This window comes from Carassius carassius, chromosome 20, assembly GCF_963082965.1.
Source record: "Carassius carassius chromosome 20, fCarCar2.1, whole genome shotgun sequence".
Taxonomy (NCBI): domain Eukaryota; kingdom Metazoa; phylum Chordata; class Actinopteri; order Cypriniformes; family Cyprinidae; genus Carassius; species Carassius carassius.
Window position 1 is genome coordinate 10,108,948 of NC_081774.1, and position 13,373 is coordinate 10,122,320.

The 13,373-nt window shown below is 36.1% G+C and overlaps 2 protein-coding genes across 2 annotated transcripts; both read right to left on the bottom strand.

Moving 5' to 3' along the window:
* Positions 1 to 87: 87 nt before the first annotated feature.
* LOC132096284 (tripartite motif-containing protein 16-like) lies at positions 88 to 4,250 on the bottom strand. The gene is made up of 6 exons (XM_059501547.1): positions 3,651 to 4,250; positions 2,840 to 2,935; positions 2,383 to 2,604; positions 2,139 to 2,289; positions 1,943 to 2,002; positions 88 to 878 (listed from the first exon to the last, which is right to left on the bottom strand). Exons 1-6 carry the CDS (start codon positions 4,230 to 4,232, stop codon positions 349 to 351), a joined length of 1,641 nt encoding a protein of 546 aa, XP_059357530.1. The 5' UTR covers positions 4,233 to 4,250; the 3' UTR covers positions 88 to 348.
* A 3,238-nt stretch (positions 4,251 to 7,488) lies between these two features.
* On the bottom strand, positions 7,489 to 11,441 carry LOC132095762 (myeloid-associated differentiation marker homolog). Its single transcript, XM_059500865.1, has 2 exons — positions 11,360 to 11,441; positions 7,489 to 8,698 (listed from the first exon to the last, which is right to left on the bottom strand). Exon 2 carries the CDS (start codon positions 8,602 to 8,604, stop codon positions 7,723 to 7,725), a length of 882 nt encoding a protein of 293 aa, XP_059356848.1. The 5' UTR covers positions 8,605 to 8,698; positions 11,360 to 11,441; the 3' UTR covers positions 7,489 to 7,722.
* Positions 11,442 to 13,373: the final 1,932 nt, after the last annotated feature.

The following is a 13,373-nucleotide window of genomic DNA, read 5'->3' on the forward strand; positions in this document are numbered from 1 at the left end:
ATCTGTAAGCTTGATTTTAACTCTTTTAGCCACCAGAGGTCGCTCTTTCATTTATTTTCATTTATCTCTTTCACAGAAAAAGGTTACTAAAACTTCAGCTAAAATAAAAATTAAAGCAGAAAATATAAAATAAACTCTAATTCATAATATTAACAAAATATTGCAGTATCTCAGTGATACTAGAATAACAATGGGAAAAGCAAACTCACTATAATTGTACAAATATTACTGTATTTCTTTATTCTTATTTCTTTACTACTGTATTGTATATTTTATATCTTGTATCTTTAGATATATCTTTTTCCCATTCTTTAATTATCAATGCCAAATGGGCCTACTCTTTTTCCCTTACTCCAACTGACACAACTTGATTGAGGCGTCATAGCATGAAAACTCAAAGCCAGGGTAGAGAGGCTGTGTGAATGTGGTGTGAACTCTGTGGAGGAGTGTCATAGAGTCATCAATGCTGTAAAACGCTAGTGTCCCGGCCCTATGATCCAAATAAATGCCTATCTTTGACAAGCCAGGCTCTGAGATCTTACTGACAATCCCATTGTGCCAGAAAGCATAACCTTTCCTGCAGCAGAACAAACTCCAGGATTTGTCATTGTGACCGAAGTGAGCTTCACTGCTTTCCCCTTTCCTGGTAATGTTTTTGTATGCGACAGCAATGTTTACCCCCATCCCACTCCATTCCACCTCCCAGTAGCTGCAGCCTGTCAGGCCCTCTGTGCCCAGCACCTGGCACCAGTAATCAAAGCGCTCCGGGTGGTTGGGACAGGACTGCACTCGGCTCCGAACGGCCACTTCCCTGTTTCCCTTGAACAAACAAAGGTCCTTGTGGGCTGTTAAAGGATTTAGTTGAAGCGGGCAGGAATCTGAGTAATGGAGAGAGGACAAGAGATCAAGGATATTTATTCATGGTGTGTTATATTCATATCATATTCATCTTGAGCCATGATTAAATAAATACATATCAGCTGAGAACTAGAAGAACATTAACATCTACATTAACATTCAAAACTTTGGGGTCAGTCAGATTTATTTATGGATAGAAGTTAATACTGTCATTCAGCAGGGATGGATGTATTTTGATCAAAATTGACAGTAAAGACTTACAAAAAAAAGCAACAGTATTGTTTTCATCACTGGTAATATATATATATATATATATATATATATATAAAATCAGAATATTAGAATAGTTTCTGAAGGATCATGTGATACTGAAGACTCAAATAATGGCTGCTGCTTGTTTTGTCATCACAGGAAAAAACTGTACATTTTTAAATGTATTAAAATACATCAGTTCCTTTAAATAGTAATACTATTTCCACAATATTTCTGTTTTTCTCAAATATTTAATATTACAAATGCAGATCTGCATAATGAGCGTATGAGACACTTTAAAAACTTTTGAACAGTAATATTATATAACAGTTAGTTTGTGACCTTTTCTAAAGGCTTCATTGTTACAGCAGATGAACGTCTTTATCGATTTCTTCAAAACATTCACATTAAAAAAAGTGACTGTCATCACGAGTGAATCATTTAATCATTCACTCGGCCGACGCATTCAAACACAGATTCATTCAGGGAACAAAATATTACTGTTGTCATGAGTGAATCACTTAATCATTAGCTCAAATCATTTTTTTAAAGGATTTATTTGGGACACAGAAGTAACTGGGTCTAAAATACATGTTCTTAACTTCTTATTTCCTGAACTATTAAAGTTTTTTAGTAATAGAACCTTAACAGTAAAAACAACAGCCATTATGTTTCATGCAAAGTTGATCTGAATATCAGCATGGGTGTGATTGTTTCTTTTCGGAAATTGGAACAGCATTGTTTGTGTTGCTTAAGAAGAAATCCATTTTTAAATAGAATCCAACATTATGAAACCAATAGCACTTTGCATTAGTGCAGTAGACTGACTTACGGTGCAGGAACTCTGATCTAATTTTGGGCACTGTGCAGTGAAGGATCTTCATTGATCTTGCTGGAGAGAAAATGGAAAGCATGTGTACAGCACGAGGAACTTATTTAACAAAAAGGCAGAATTACACAACAATCTGCAAATCACCTAAAGAGAAATTGCTAAGGTGGAAAGATCAAGTTAGGTTGTTTCTCCTCACCTGCTTGATAGATCCTCAGCCATTCGCCTTTAAAGACATCTTCAAGCCTCTTCTTTAGAGCAGATACTGCATCGTTCACCTTGCCAAAATCTGAGAGTGTAGCTATTGTATAGGGAGGGTCAGGAAGGCCAGAAGAGAAGGAATGACAGTTCTGTAAAGAGAGAGAGACAACAATTTGTCAAATGACACATTCTTTGCCTTTTCGAGCTATATTTTTCACAGTCAGCATTGGGATCATGCTTACCTGAAGAACATGGAGATGATCTTCAGACTTCAGCAGCACCTCAAGCTCATGATCTCTTTGTTTGAGCTCCGTGATTTCTTGTTCCAGTGTCTGCAACATGCTCTCCGCAGCTCTCTCTTGATCTCTGATCAGATCTCTGAATTTACTCCTCCTCCTCTCAATAGACTGGATTAACTCAGTGAAGATCTGTTCACCATTTTCAATAGCAGTCTGTGCAGAGCTCTTTTAGGGCAAAACAATAATAAAAATAAAAAAATCCAGTATTTTTCTTTTTAAAATATTGTAATTAATCAAATATTTTATAAAATTTTACATTTAATATAATGAATAATAATACTATTTAAAATACAAAATAAAGAATTAATTGATCTTACATTTTTAGGTTAATTGCTTTTAGTTGTTTTTATTGTTTCATTCATTTTGTTAAGTTTTTCTAATTGTTCTGGAAATGTCTTACTTTGAGGGCATCTACAGCTTGTTTAAGCTCCAGTAGGTCCTTCTCTTTAGCATGGATTTTGAGCTTGTATTTCTGCCGTGTTATGCCTAGTTCTTTCTGTGGAGAAACACAATAGAAAAGCGAAATGATTTTTAACTGCAATCATTCTGTGTAGAATTAATATAATGTGATGAATGTCACAAAATAGACACTGCAGTACGTTGCTCAGGATAGCCCTATATTCTATTCCACTGTTTATTTTTATGAGTTACATAGGAATAACCTTTGTCACTAACAAATGAGTTTATACACTGCATATATGAGGATATCTACCAGACTATTCAAAGTGGCTGGCCAAACAGTCAAAGTGAACAGAAAAAGCCTCTCTCTGATTGGTTGATGGTGAAAGATTTCTATCTCTAATTATAGAAAAAAGGCAGCTCTCCTGAACAACCTTTTGTGTACACAGGTTGAAATTTGAATGTGAAGCAGGAAACTGTTTTTGTAATATTATTCTAACGTTATAGTGTTACACTTATTTACAGTTACTTTTTTGTTTTTGGTTGGAAACTCATAAAAATTAAATCCCTATTTTTGCTCACATTTCTTCCCTATTACTCTGTGGCATGAACTTTTCTGTACAATAAAAACTTGTTCATATTGAGGTGGAGTGTACTTTGGAAAATGACTTGTGGAAGGATTCTGAGAATACTGTAATTTACTGCATCTTCTATAGAAGTTTCGAACCATGAAAAAAGTTATTTTTAATAAAACCACTTAAATGATGCAAAGCAAAATAAGGAAAAATTGTTATTATTATTATTATTATTACCTGTTTCTTTGTGTTTTCCACAGCTGCTGGTACTGTATCGTGACCTTTATGGTCATCCATCACACACAAAAGGCATATGCATTGTTGATCAGTTCGACAATACATCTCCAAATATTTGTCATGTTGAGGACAGATCTTCTCCTGCAGGTTCACGGAGGCTTCGATCAGCTTGTGTTTCTTCAAGGCAGGAGACTTGTAGTGAGCTTGAAGGTGGTTTTGACAGTAAGATGCCAAACAAACCAAACAACTCTTCACAGCTTTTTGTTTGAAACTTGTACAGAAGTCACAGGTCACATCACCTGGCATGCAGTTGTCGTAATTGTGAGAGTTGCCCAGAAGTTCCAGTTTCTTCAGCTTGTCCACCATATCTGCCAGTATGGTATTTCTGTTCAAAACAGGCCTAGGGCTAAACGTCTGTGCACACTGAGGACAGCTGAAAATCCCCAAATGATCATTTTTCTTCCAGTAATCATTAATGCATCCCATGCAGTAGCTGTGGCCACATGGAATGGCCACTGGATCTTTCAGCAAATCCAGGCAAATAGAACAGCAAAACTCTTCTGAATCCAAGAGCCCTTCCATTTAGTTGTTTTCTGTTGTAGCAAAGTATGTGAAATGATAATGGTTCTGTCACTGAGAAGCATTTCCCAGTTTTGCACAGATGTTCATGAGCCACACCCTTCAGTTCTTCCTATTTAAATGACAGATAGGTAAATGTGCCTGTCTGTCGCACTGAATAAAAATGATGCACTGTAAGCTAAACCATATCTATATAAAATGAAGATACTTAAAACATACCTGAGGGTTCCACAAATTGCCACACTGGCAACAAACTAATTTCTTTTTAGAGACAAAATTCTTATGGTCTTGGAAAACCACAATGTCTAGACCTGTAAAATAATAAAATCTTAAAATGCTATGGCCAATTTTATTATTATTATTTCTTTTATAAATAACTCACTTTTTTTTCTAAGTATTTAAAGCTATAAAATATCTGAGTGGGTACAAAAGTAAAATATACTTTCACAAATTCCTAATCTTTAAAAATAATGAATGATTATAAAAGTCATGTAAATTCATTGGTTAAAAGAGGTTGCAGTCAAAAAGTTTAAGAACGCCTGCTCTAGATGATTTTATTTCAGCGACTCTCAGTAGGTGGTGCCAAGTCACATTTTAAGTGAGTCATTAAACCATTAATTGAAGTGATTCATTCAAAATACCTAATTAATTCACAAACGACTTTTTTGAGAAAATAATTACTTTGTGAGGATAGAATATGTTTTATACAGTGGCTGCATCTGAAAATTGGAGGATGCTGCCTTTGGAGGAAAATTTCAAAGTAGGAAGGCACCTCTGAAACCAGTATTAGCCATCTCTTGACAAGCTTTCATCTGCTTTAGTTTTGAAGGCAGCATAGTTGTATCTTCAATCCTCCTAGCAAAAAATAAAGATGGCAGTTAAAGATGGTGTTTGGTGGTCCGTTTGTGTGTAAAGGTTTGTTTCTGACCAACATTTTGCACTTTTGATATTATTTCTAATGATACATCAGTATTACAGTAATTTAATATTTTAATATACGCTGCTTCCGAAGCATGTCTGAATTCAGTTTCGCAAGGTGCCTTTGTGTGTAAACTTTGCCTGCAAAGTCATTGTCAGATAAGAGGCAATGGTAACATTGTAAATGTAATCAGGACGTACTGCATTTACCATGTTGTCATTGTCACTTTTGACCTCCCAGTGTCAGTTGCATCATGTCACTGCCATTCATAAATCCTCTCCCATGACCTCATGGTAAAGTAAAGTGTTGCCTACTCTTTTATGAGTAATGTAAATTCGGACATTTTTTTTTGGTCACATACTGTTGTGCTGTTTTGGCAGCCACTGTCTTTATTTATGCATCTTTGAATCATTAATTGAATCTGTTTGTTTAAAATAGCTACTTCATTAACAAACAAAATAAGTAACTGTATTAATGTTCGTTATGAGTCATTGAATCATCCAGCTAAACGATTCGGTCAAATACCCAGATTCATTTAGAAACCTGAAACATCATTTGTCGTGTGTTGCGAGATGTGCAAGGCCTGTGGCCATGTTTGTGTATTTTCAGAATTCTTCCATATGTTTTTACTGCGACTCTTATTAGATTGATTTCCGAAAAAATAGACAGCAAGTGTAGATACTTAAATGTAGTATTCTATACACTTTCTGTACATTGTTAGTTACATTATTGTTACATTGCAGTTGTTAGATCACTATTTCTCCTAATTTGAGCAAAAACACATCCGGCAAAGGTGATTTAGAAATTCTGCATAATTCAACAATCCATCCAAGTCCCCTGAGCTTTGAAAGACTTCTGAGTAATTAAATGTTCCCCAGGGTGAGTGCATATACTGTATGTGAATGTTCTAGAATGTGTTTTATTAGTTCGAGGACAGAGAGTCAACAGATGTTCTGTATCTTTTCACACAGGCATAACTTTAAACAAAGAATGAGTAAATGGTAGGTAAGTCTGAATCACTATATACAATAGTAAATGAGGCAAGAGTGCAGATGCGCAGATATCACGCTTGTTTCTTTTTCAGAGCTAGATTACACATTCACACAACGCTGCGGTGTGTGCTGTTCTCCTCTTAGCACAGAGGGAGAAACAGTGCCACAAACGCTCTCTCGCTCTCCTTGATAACACAATGAAAACATTCTCATTCAAGCATCGAGGACTGTGTAACAGTCTGTGACAGGCACATGCAGGTCCCAGAGACTTACAGCACAGAAAACAACATTTCATTTTCTTTCTTATCCTGAGGTAGTTGTGTTACTGATACTGCTGGTGTACAAGAGAACAGCAGTGGTTTTTAAAGAGATTTGACAAGAAAAACATCTATAGCATTTGCATATACTTGGCAAATCCATGTGTACACATACAGCAATAATATCCTGTAAATATAAATCTAATACTATGTGTATATAAGAATAACAATATATTCCATATATTCAATGTTTCATGATATGTCCACATATACATTTATATTTCTCTTCATCATCAGTGTGTCTTATGTGAGAGAAGTTAGATTTTAAGAATTAATTTTGTACCAATCAGTCCGCCATATAAATGGTTTGACATATATGCACCAAACAGAAGTGTTATGTACAGTACTGATACTTATCAAGTATTACATCCATCACACAAGTGCAACAGTTTTTATGATGTTGATTTCCTGAATGAACTGAAGGGTGTTATTGTCTTGACTGAAAGTGTGACATTCACTCACACTTACTCACAAATGCATTATTACTAGTACAAGGATCCTTCACGCAAAGGAACAAAGTAAAATAATATGTAAAACAGAAAAAAAGAAGCTATTTTTGTCAAACTTATGTTATGGAAATTAAGGTAATGATATACTTTTATATACTACCGTTCAAAAGCCTGGGGCCAGTTTGACCTTTTTAACATACTTCTTTTAATAGTTAATACTTTTATTCTGCAAGGATGCGTTACATTGATAAAAAGTGACAGTAAACACTTCTAAAGTGTCACAAAAGATTTCTACTTCAAATAAATCATAAGTATCATGGTTTCTACAAAAATATTAGGAAACAAATATGTTTAATAAGAAATGTTTCTTGAGCATCAAATTGGCATATAGCAATGGTTTCTGAAGTATAATGTGACTGGAGTAATAGTTGTTGAAATTTCAGCTTTGCCATCATGGAAATAAATTACATTTTAAAAAAATATATTAAAAAAGCAAACAGCTATTTAGTATTTTAATGATATTTCACAATATTGCTATTTTCACCCTAAGACTTCTTCCCTAAAAAATCTCACCGACTCCAAAACTTTTGAATGTTTTTTATTGTATTCTTTGTTTTTTTAAATATATAATACATTTTGTTCATTTTGTTACATTTTACACTTGTACTTTTAAAAAAAAAACTTTTTGTACACATGATTGCTAAACAGGCAGTGAATATAGATCATGACCTATTATTTCAACATCGCTACACTCCAGCCCACTTCCCTCTTTCTGCCTTCTATTGTTTTGCCTTCCTCTTGTATTATGATAAACCCTTAAACAGTAACAAACACTACCCTGGCTGAGTAGATGAGATCAGCCAGATAAAGAACGAAGTTGAGAGCGCTGAGGACTGAGATGGCCAGCAGCTTGTCCCATAGGCACAGGCCAGTGCTGGAGCCACAGCTGTTGGGTCTGTGGCTCTGGCCTCCGTGCTTATTGTCGAACTTATAAATGGGCCAGATGATGGTGGCAGTCAAATACAAGCCCACAGCCAGAATGGCGTATGTGGACAGGAAGCGGGCAAAGGAGAAGTACAGGCAACCTGTGCACTCTCCTACGCACATCACGATAATGGCTGCCGACAAGATGAAGCAGATGCAGTACACGGCCAAGCACCACTTGGTCGCTGCATACTGATTATACGTTATGGGCTCGCTGATGAAGATGAGTATGATGCAGGCGATGAAGGTCTCGCACACCTTTAGCAGCCCTGGTGCCGTGGCCATGTAACCGGCTACTTCTCCTGGACGAGCCCTGCTCAGACTCACCTCACTTAAGTATGCAATGGTGGCGAGGCAAGAAAAAACAGTAGACACGATGCGGCAATTGATCATCATGGTGCGACCAGCGTAGCCCTTTAGGAAATACAGTGGGAATATGATCGAGGCGGAGAGGCAGAGGAGAGAGGCGTAGCAGGCGAGCGTGATCGGAAAATTCTTCCATGAGATCGGGGCACGAGTCTGCAGGCCAAACATTTCCACTAAGATTATCAGAAGAGTTACAACAAAACTAAAACTCCAGCAGAACACGCACCAGTCACCGGTGCCGTGGGTTAGACTCGCTCCATAAAGAGCTACGCTGAATGCTATGCAGGTGAAAACCATGGCAGCCACGCGGGCCCACAGGAGAGGCGAGGAACGCAACACCACCGCCATGATAGGCTCACAAAAGAAGATTTATAGAGCAGTTAACGTCTGCTAGGATTAACAGGTATAGATGTCCACTTCTGTTCAGGGGCTTCTTGGTTGTCTAGGAGTGAATGAAGAAAAGGTAATCAGTCAGTGGTGAGAAAGAATTGTGTTTGTGTGTGTTTTCCATGCAATGGTGTTGTTGATCCCATTGAATTAGATTGTATATGGACAACAAAACAAAATGAAGTGAAATAATGAAACCTGGAATACACTACTTAACTTTTGCCCAGATTTTTGCCCTGATTTGCAGTCTGGACATGCTGATACTAATTGACAAAGTCACAGCCAGTTTGCAGATTCTGTGCAGAAAGAGTTGCTAGAATTTGCAGAAAATCACAGTGTATTGAAGGCAATATATGCTTCAGACTCTGATTCCATCAGGGCAGAGTATACAAAACATGTTTCATAATTTGTGCCAATTTTAGCTAAAATGTTCTAAAATTAAAAAAATAATGATTAAAAAAATGTCCTAGCAACCTGGCACGTTTCTATGTGAGTATGTTGTTCTCAGAACAAACAGAAAGTCTAGTGTGTGATTCTAGTATTTTAAAATCTCCTAAGATTATAAAAGTCAGTCACACCTGCATGTATCATACAGGTTTGCAAAAAAATGAGTTTGAGTAAATGATGACCGATGTGTAATTTTTGGGTAACCAGTCACTTTAATATCAAGGCAGAGTGAGGTTGTTTACTGAGTAATATATCTGTTTAAAGTTAATCTGTGATCACAATAATTTCATTTTGGTCACATGGGTAGTTAGAATTCCTTACAATGTCCAACTGAAACTTGTAGAATAATAAGCCATACAGTCATGCAAATAAAAAATGGTCACATACTGAATAAATTGGTACTCTACAACAAAACGTCTCTGAGTGTCTTTCGGGATTCCAGAATGGGGTCAGTGAAATTATCTCTGTAATGTATTCAAGCTATTTAGACAAATGCAGCACAAGCAAGACTTTTTGTCCACACTACAGTCCATCTGTCATCAACCTCTGTGGGAGGAGCCAGATAGGCTAACAATTAGAGCATTGAGACCCTCTCCCAGCCCTCCTACACAGTTCTGTAATAGCCAGGAATACCTCCTTCATCTTGTCGGAGAGGTTCAAGTAAACAATGGAGGCATGTTTAAGTTTTCAAGTTAAGTAGATGGAAAAGAACATGTTTAGGAAATAGGGACATAAAGCACAAAATAAATGGCAAAAGAAGCAAGACGCCGGGCAGATAAATTCAAAGCCACAAATGGACAGACAGCCAAGGGGTTTGAAAAGGTGTGTCCTTGCGCCTCACAACGAGCCATATTTAAAACACAGGCAGGAATAGTATAGTTGTGAGTCATTTATCCCTCGCACCCCCATTTTTTCCCCGGCTCTGCCTCTCTTACACTCTTTCTCTGACAGGTGTCAGATTTTCCAACTTGCTGATCTATTCCAAATTTGCTGCATCCCATCAAACTGCAAAAAGATGTGGTTGGTGTTTTCCACACTGTGATCCCCCAACCACTCTATCCTCACTTGCTGTTCTAGCCCACGCTCACCTTTCAAAGCCTTTCTCTTTCATACTTATTTCATTCCCATTCTGAATTGGTTAGGCTACTACAGAAACTGAATGCTAACTCCTTGCTTTTGTCATCCACTCACAGCTGTTTAACATGAGATGAAATATTACTGAATTTATTGCAATATACGAATTCTCATATTCTCCTTATGCAAAAGAAGTTGCCCGTGTCAAAGAAAAAAATCAGAAAATAGATACAAGTAAACACATGAATGAGAAAACAGGACATGACATGAGGTTGGAAAGCTGGAGACAGAGTCATAGAGGAGGTCACGCGGATGTCTGAGACATGAGACATAACTCAATTTTCTCCCTTAATCTTGGTTACATTGCAGTTACTTCTCTGTGCAGAAAAAAAAACAACCTCTGTGAAATATTTTTGCCTGGTGCACTAAGAAAAAAGAAAGGTACCCTTTATTGACTGAAAACAGATGTTTTTTTTTCTTTTTTTGGGGGTGGGGGTGGAAAAATTCACTTTGTGTATCAGAAACCAAGTTTGGTCTTATAAACTGATCTTAAATGGAAAACATAAAATAAAATTTGTTTTTCTTGAAGCAAGAAAAGTCAACAATTTGTATCAAATGAACTGATCAACTAAATATGAACCAGAAGGTGAAAATGACATTTAGCTAGATATGAGATCACCATCCTAACAGACACTGGCTGCTGTAACAGTTGCAGTAGTGGGCGTGCCTCTCCACCTGTATAATCTTCTGTACAGTATAATCTTATAGTGTTATACTGTATAATCTGTACAGTATAATCTGTACAGTATAATCTTCTCTTTAAAATAATATTAATAAAGAACGCATATTGAAATAAAACGTTCCAAATGTCTCAGTAAAGCCTTAGATTTCTGTCTCCGTCATTATTCCAGACGCAATATAGTCATTTTTACACAAGCGCAACACGTGACAGGTGCAAATATAATATGAATATTTTATATTGTATTTAATTTTATCTGTTAGATTGATCGCTGCGGATACACACTATGCCAAAGTGAAAGTTTAAAACAAATTAAATCAAATAATTGTATCGCTATCAGAATACAGAACGCGATTAAAACAATCTGTAGTTAGGCTATAAAGAACGTAATATAACGGTGATGGATGCTATACGCGTCTGCTTTCAAAAAGAGGAAAAAATCTGCCTGTTTCTTACCGGCTTGTCCCGTTATCTTTCTCTCCGACTTTCTCTCCGCTCAGTTTGAAACAAGTAGGCGCGGTCTTGGATCTGATTTTTCATCAGTCAGGAGGACACTTTAACCCAAGTTTATGAAGGATACCCTCCACCCACCCCCAATCCGCTCATTACATCTCTCTCTCTCTGTGTGTCTTCTGTTCTTTCTTCAAACTGCAAATACTCCTAACAAAAATTTCTGAGCATGAATTTACTTTCTCAGTTACTGAATTCAGTCACCGCCATAGAAAAAGACCCAGAGAGTGTATTCACAAGGCCATTTATAGTGTCTTTCACTGTTTTATTGACTGAACTTAGCTAACTGAACTAACAAAAAATAAACCAAATTCACTACCTTTTACATTGCATCCCAGTAGATTATAACAAGAAATATGACATACCTGATCAGAATGATCAATTTAAACAGTTATCTTTGAAATTATTGCACATCTTCTTGGGCATTAAAATATCTGGATATATTACTGTTGTAATGCATGCTGAAAACGAATGTCATGCAGGATATATCAGTAAGTGTTGCGAATAGCTTGTGAGAGGAAAGACTATAGCTCACAAACCCTAACAGGATAAAATTAAGGTTGTATATTTGTAGTGAGGGTAGGTAGACCTAATATTATATTACAATTATATTACCTAATATTTTAATACAAGCCATTTGTCACCCGTGTCAAAGACATTTTTCAAAAAAGTAATTTTTGGTGTCTTATCTATATTGGTGAGAAATACAATTTGCCATTACCAAATTTTTTTATCAGCAACTGTGTTGAAATGTCTCAGTAAGGCTTCATATGGTGATTTCATGAAAGTAATGTACATTTTTCTTTAAAAAAAAAAAAACACACACACCAAAAAATCCCAACATTTTATACCACCAGAGAGGACTCTAGTTAAAAGCGCACCTTATATTATATGTTGCTAGGATGCAAGAGCATGTAACTATGGAAAGCAGCTGTTTGTTTGTGGTTAGAGCATTCGCTCACTGAGAACCGCTGCAAAAAGTGTAAACTGTGATTCTCCTCTTGCTTCAAACCACTTTGAACTCTTCATCACAAGCTGTTACCATGTCCACTTTGAACTCTTCATCACAAGCTGTTACCATGTCCACACACCGAATGGAGAGACAGAGAAACTATACTGAGAAGAGGAGAGTTTATGAGAAAGGAAGAGCGTGGCTGAGCAAGCTGAAAATAAATTTGTCCATTCGCACATCTCTTTCGATTTGATAATCTTGTTTACTGTGATGTTGTAACCAGTGATGAGCTGATAATACTTAAGCTTCCATGACAACTATCATGACTATCAAATGTCTATTTAATATAATTATAATAATTATATTGTTCAGGATTATAGTTTAGTTAGAATGACAGACAATATAATTATTGATGTAATTATCAGTCCAATATTGTTAACACCATTGATTAAAAAAATCACTACTCGCCAGTAATCAAAAGATGACACAATAGTTCATTTCATATGACATAAATTTTTTAAATTTTTAAAGGCTGCTTCTGATTTATCAAAAGTAATGTATTAATAATCATTTTAACTATTAATTAATATTAATTACTGCAAATTATTCCAACTGAAATGTCTTTTACATTTGCCTCCAGATGAGATTAATGCCATTTCTTTTAGCGCAGGGAGAGGGGACAGATTTGTAAACTAGTGAATTTGTTAAAACATCTAGGATTTTCTTGAATAAAATAACTTACACTTCAAAATGTATTTCTAAATGTGGTAATTCATAATCTTAAAATTAACCCTTGTGCTCATATATGGATACACAATACTATATGAAGGAATTTTCTTTATTTTTGCAGGTGTTTTACTTGTATTTTGAAATTTGCCCTTCATTGTGTTGTTTAGAGGTTAACCGAAATGTCAGAATTTAGCATTTTTGGGTACTGAATGTTTTTTTTTAATTATGACACATTATGTGTGTGTGTGTGTGTGTGTGTGTGTGTGTGTGGGGGGGGGG

Bases quoted from the DNA above. Each gene is read 5' to 3' on its own strand.
- LOC132095762 (XM_059500865.1), bottom strand. From the start codon at position 8,604: ATGGCGGTGGTGTTGCGTTCCTCGCCTCTCCTGTGGGCCCGCGTGGCT.
- LOC132096284 (XM_059501547.1), bottom strand. From the start codon at position 4,232: ATGGAAGGGCTCTTGGATTCAGAAGAGTTTTGCTGTTCTATTTGCCTG. The intron at 2,936-3,650 runs GTAATAATAATA...GTTTCTCCACAG, and splicing joins TGGAAAACACAAAGAAACAG to AAAGAACTAGGCATAACACG. The intron at 2,290-2,382 runs GTAAGCATGATC...CTCTCTTTACAG, and splicing joins ATCATCTCCATGTTCTTCAG to AACTGTCATTCCTTCTCTTC.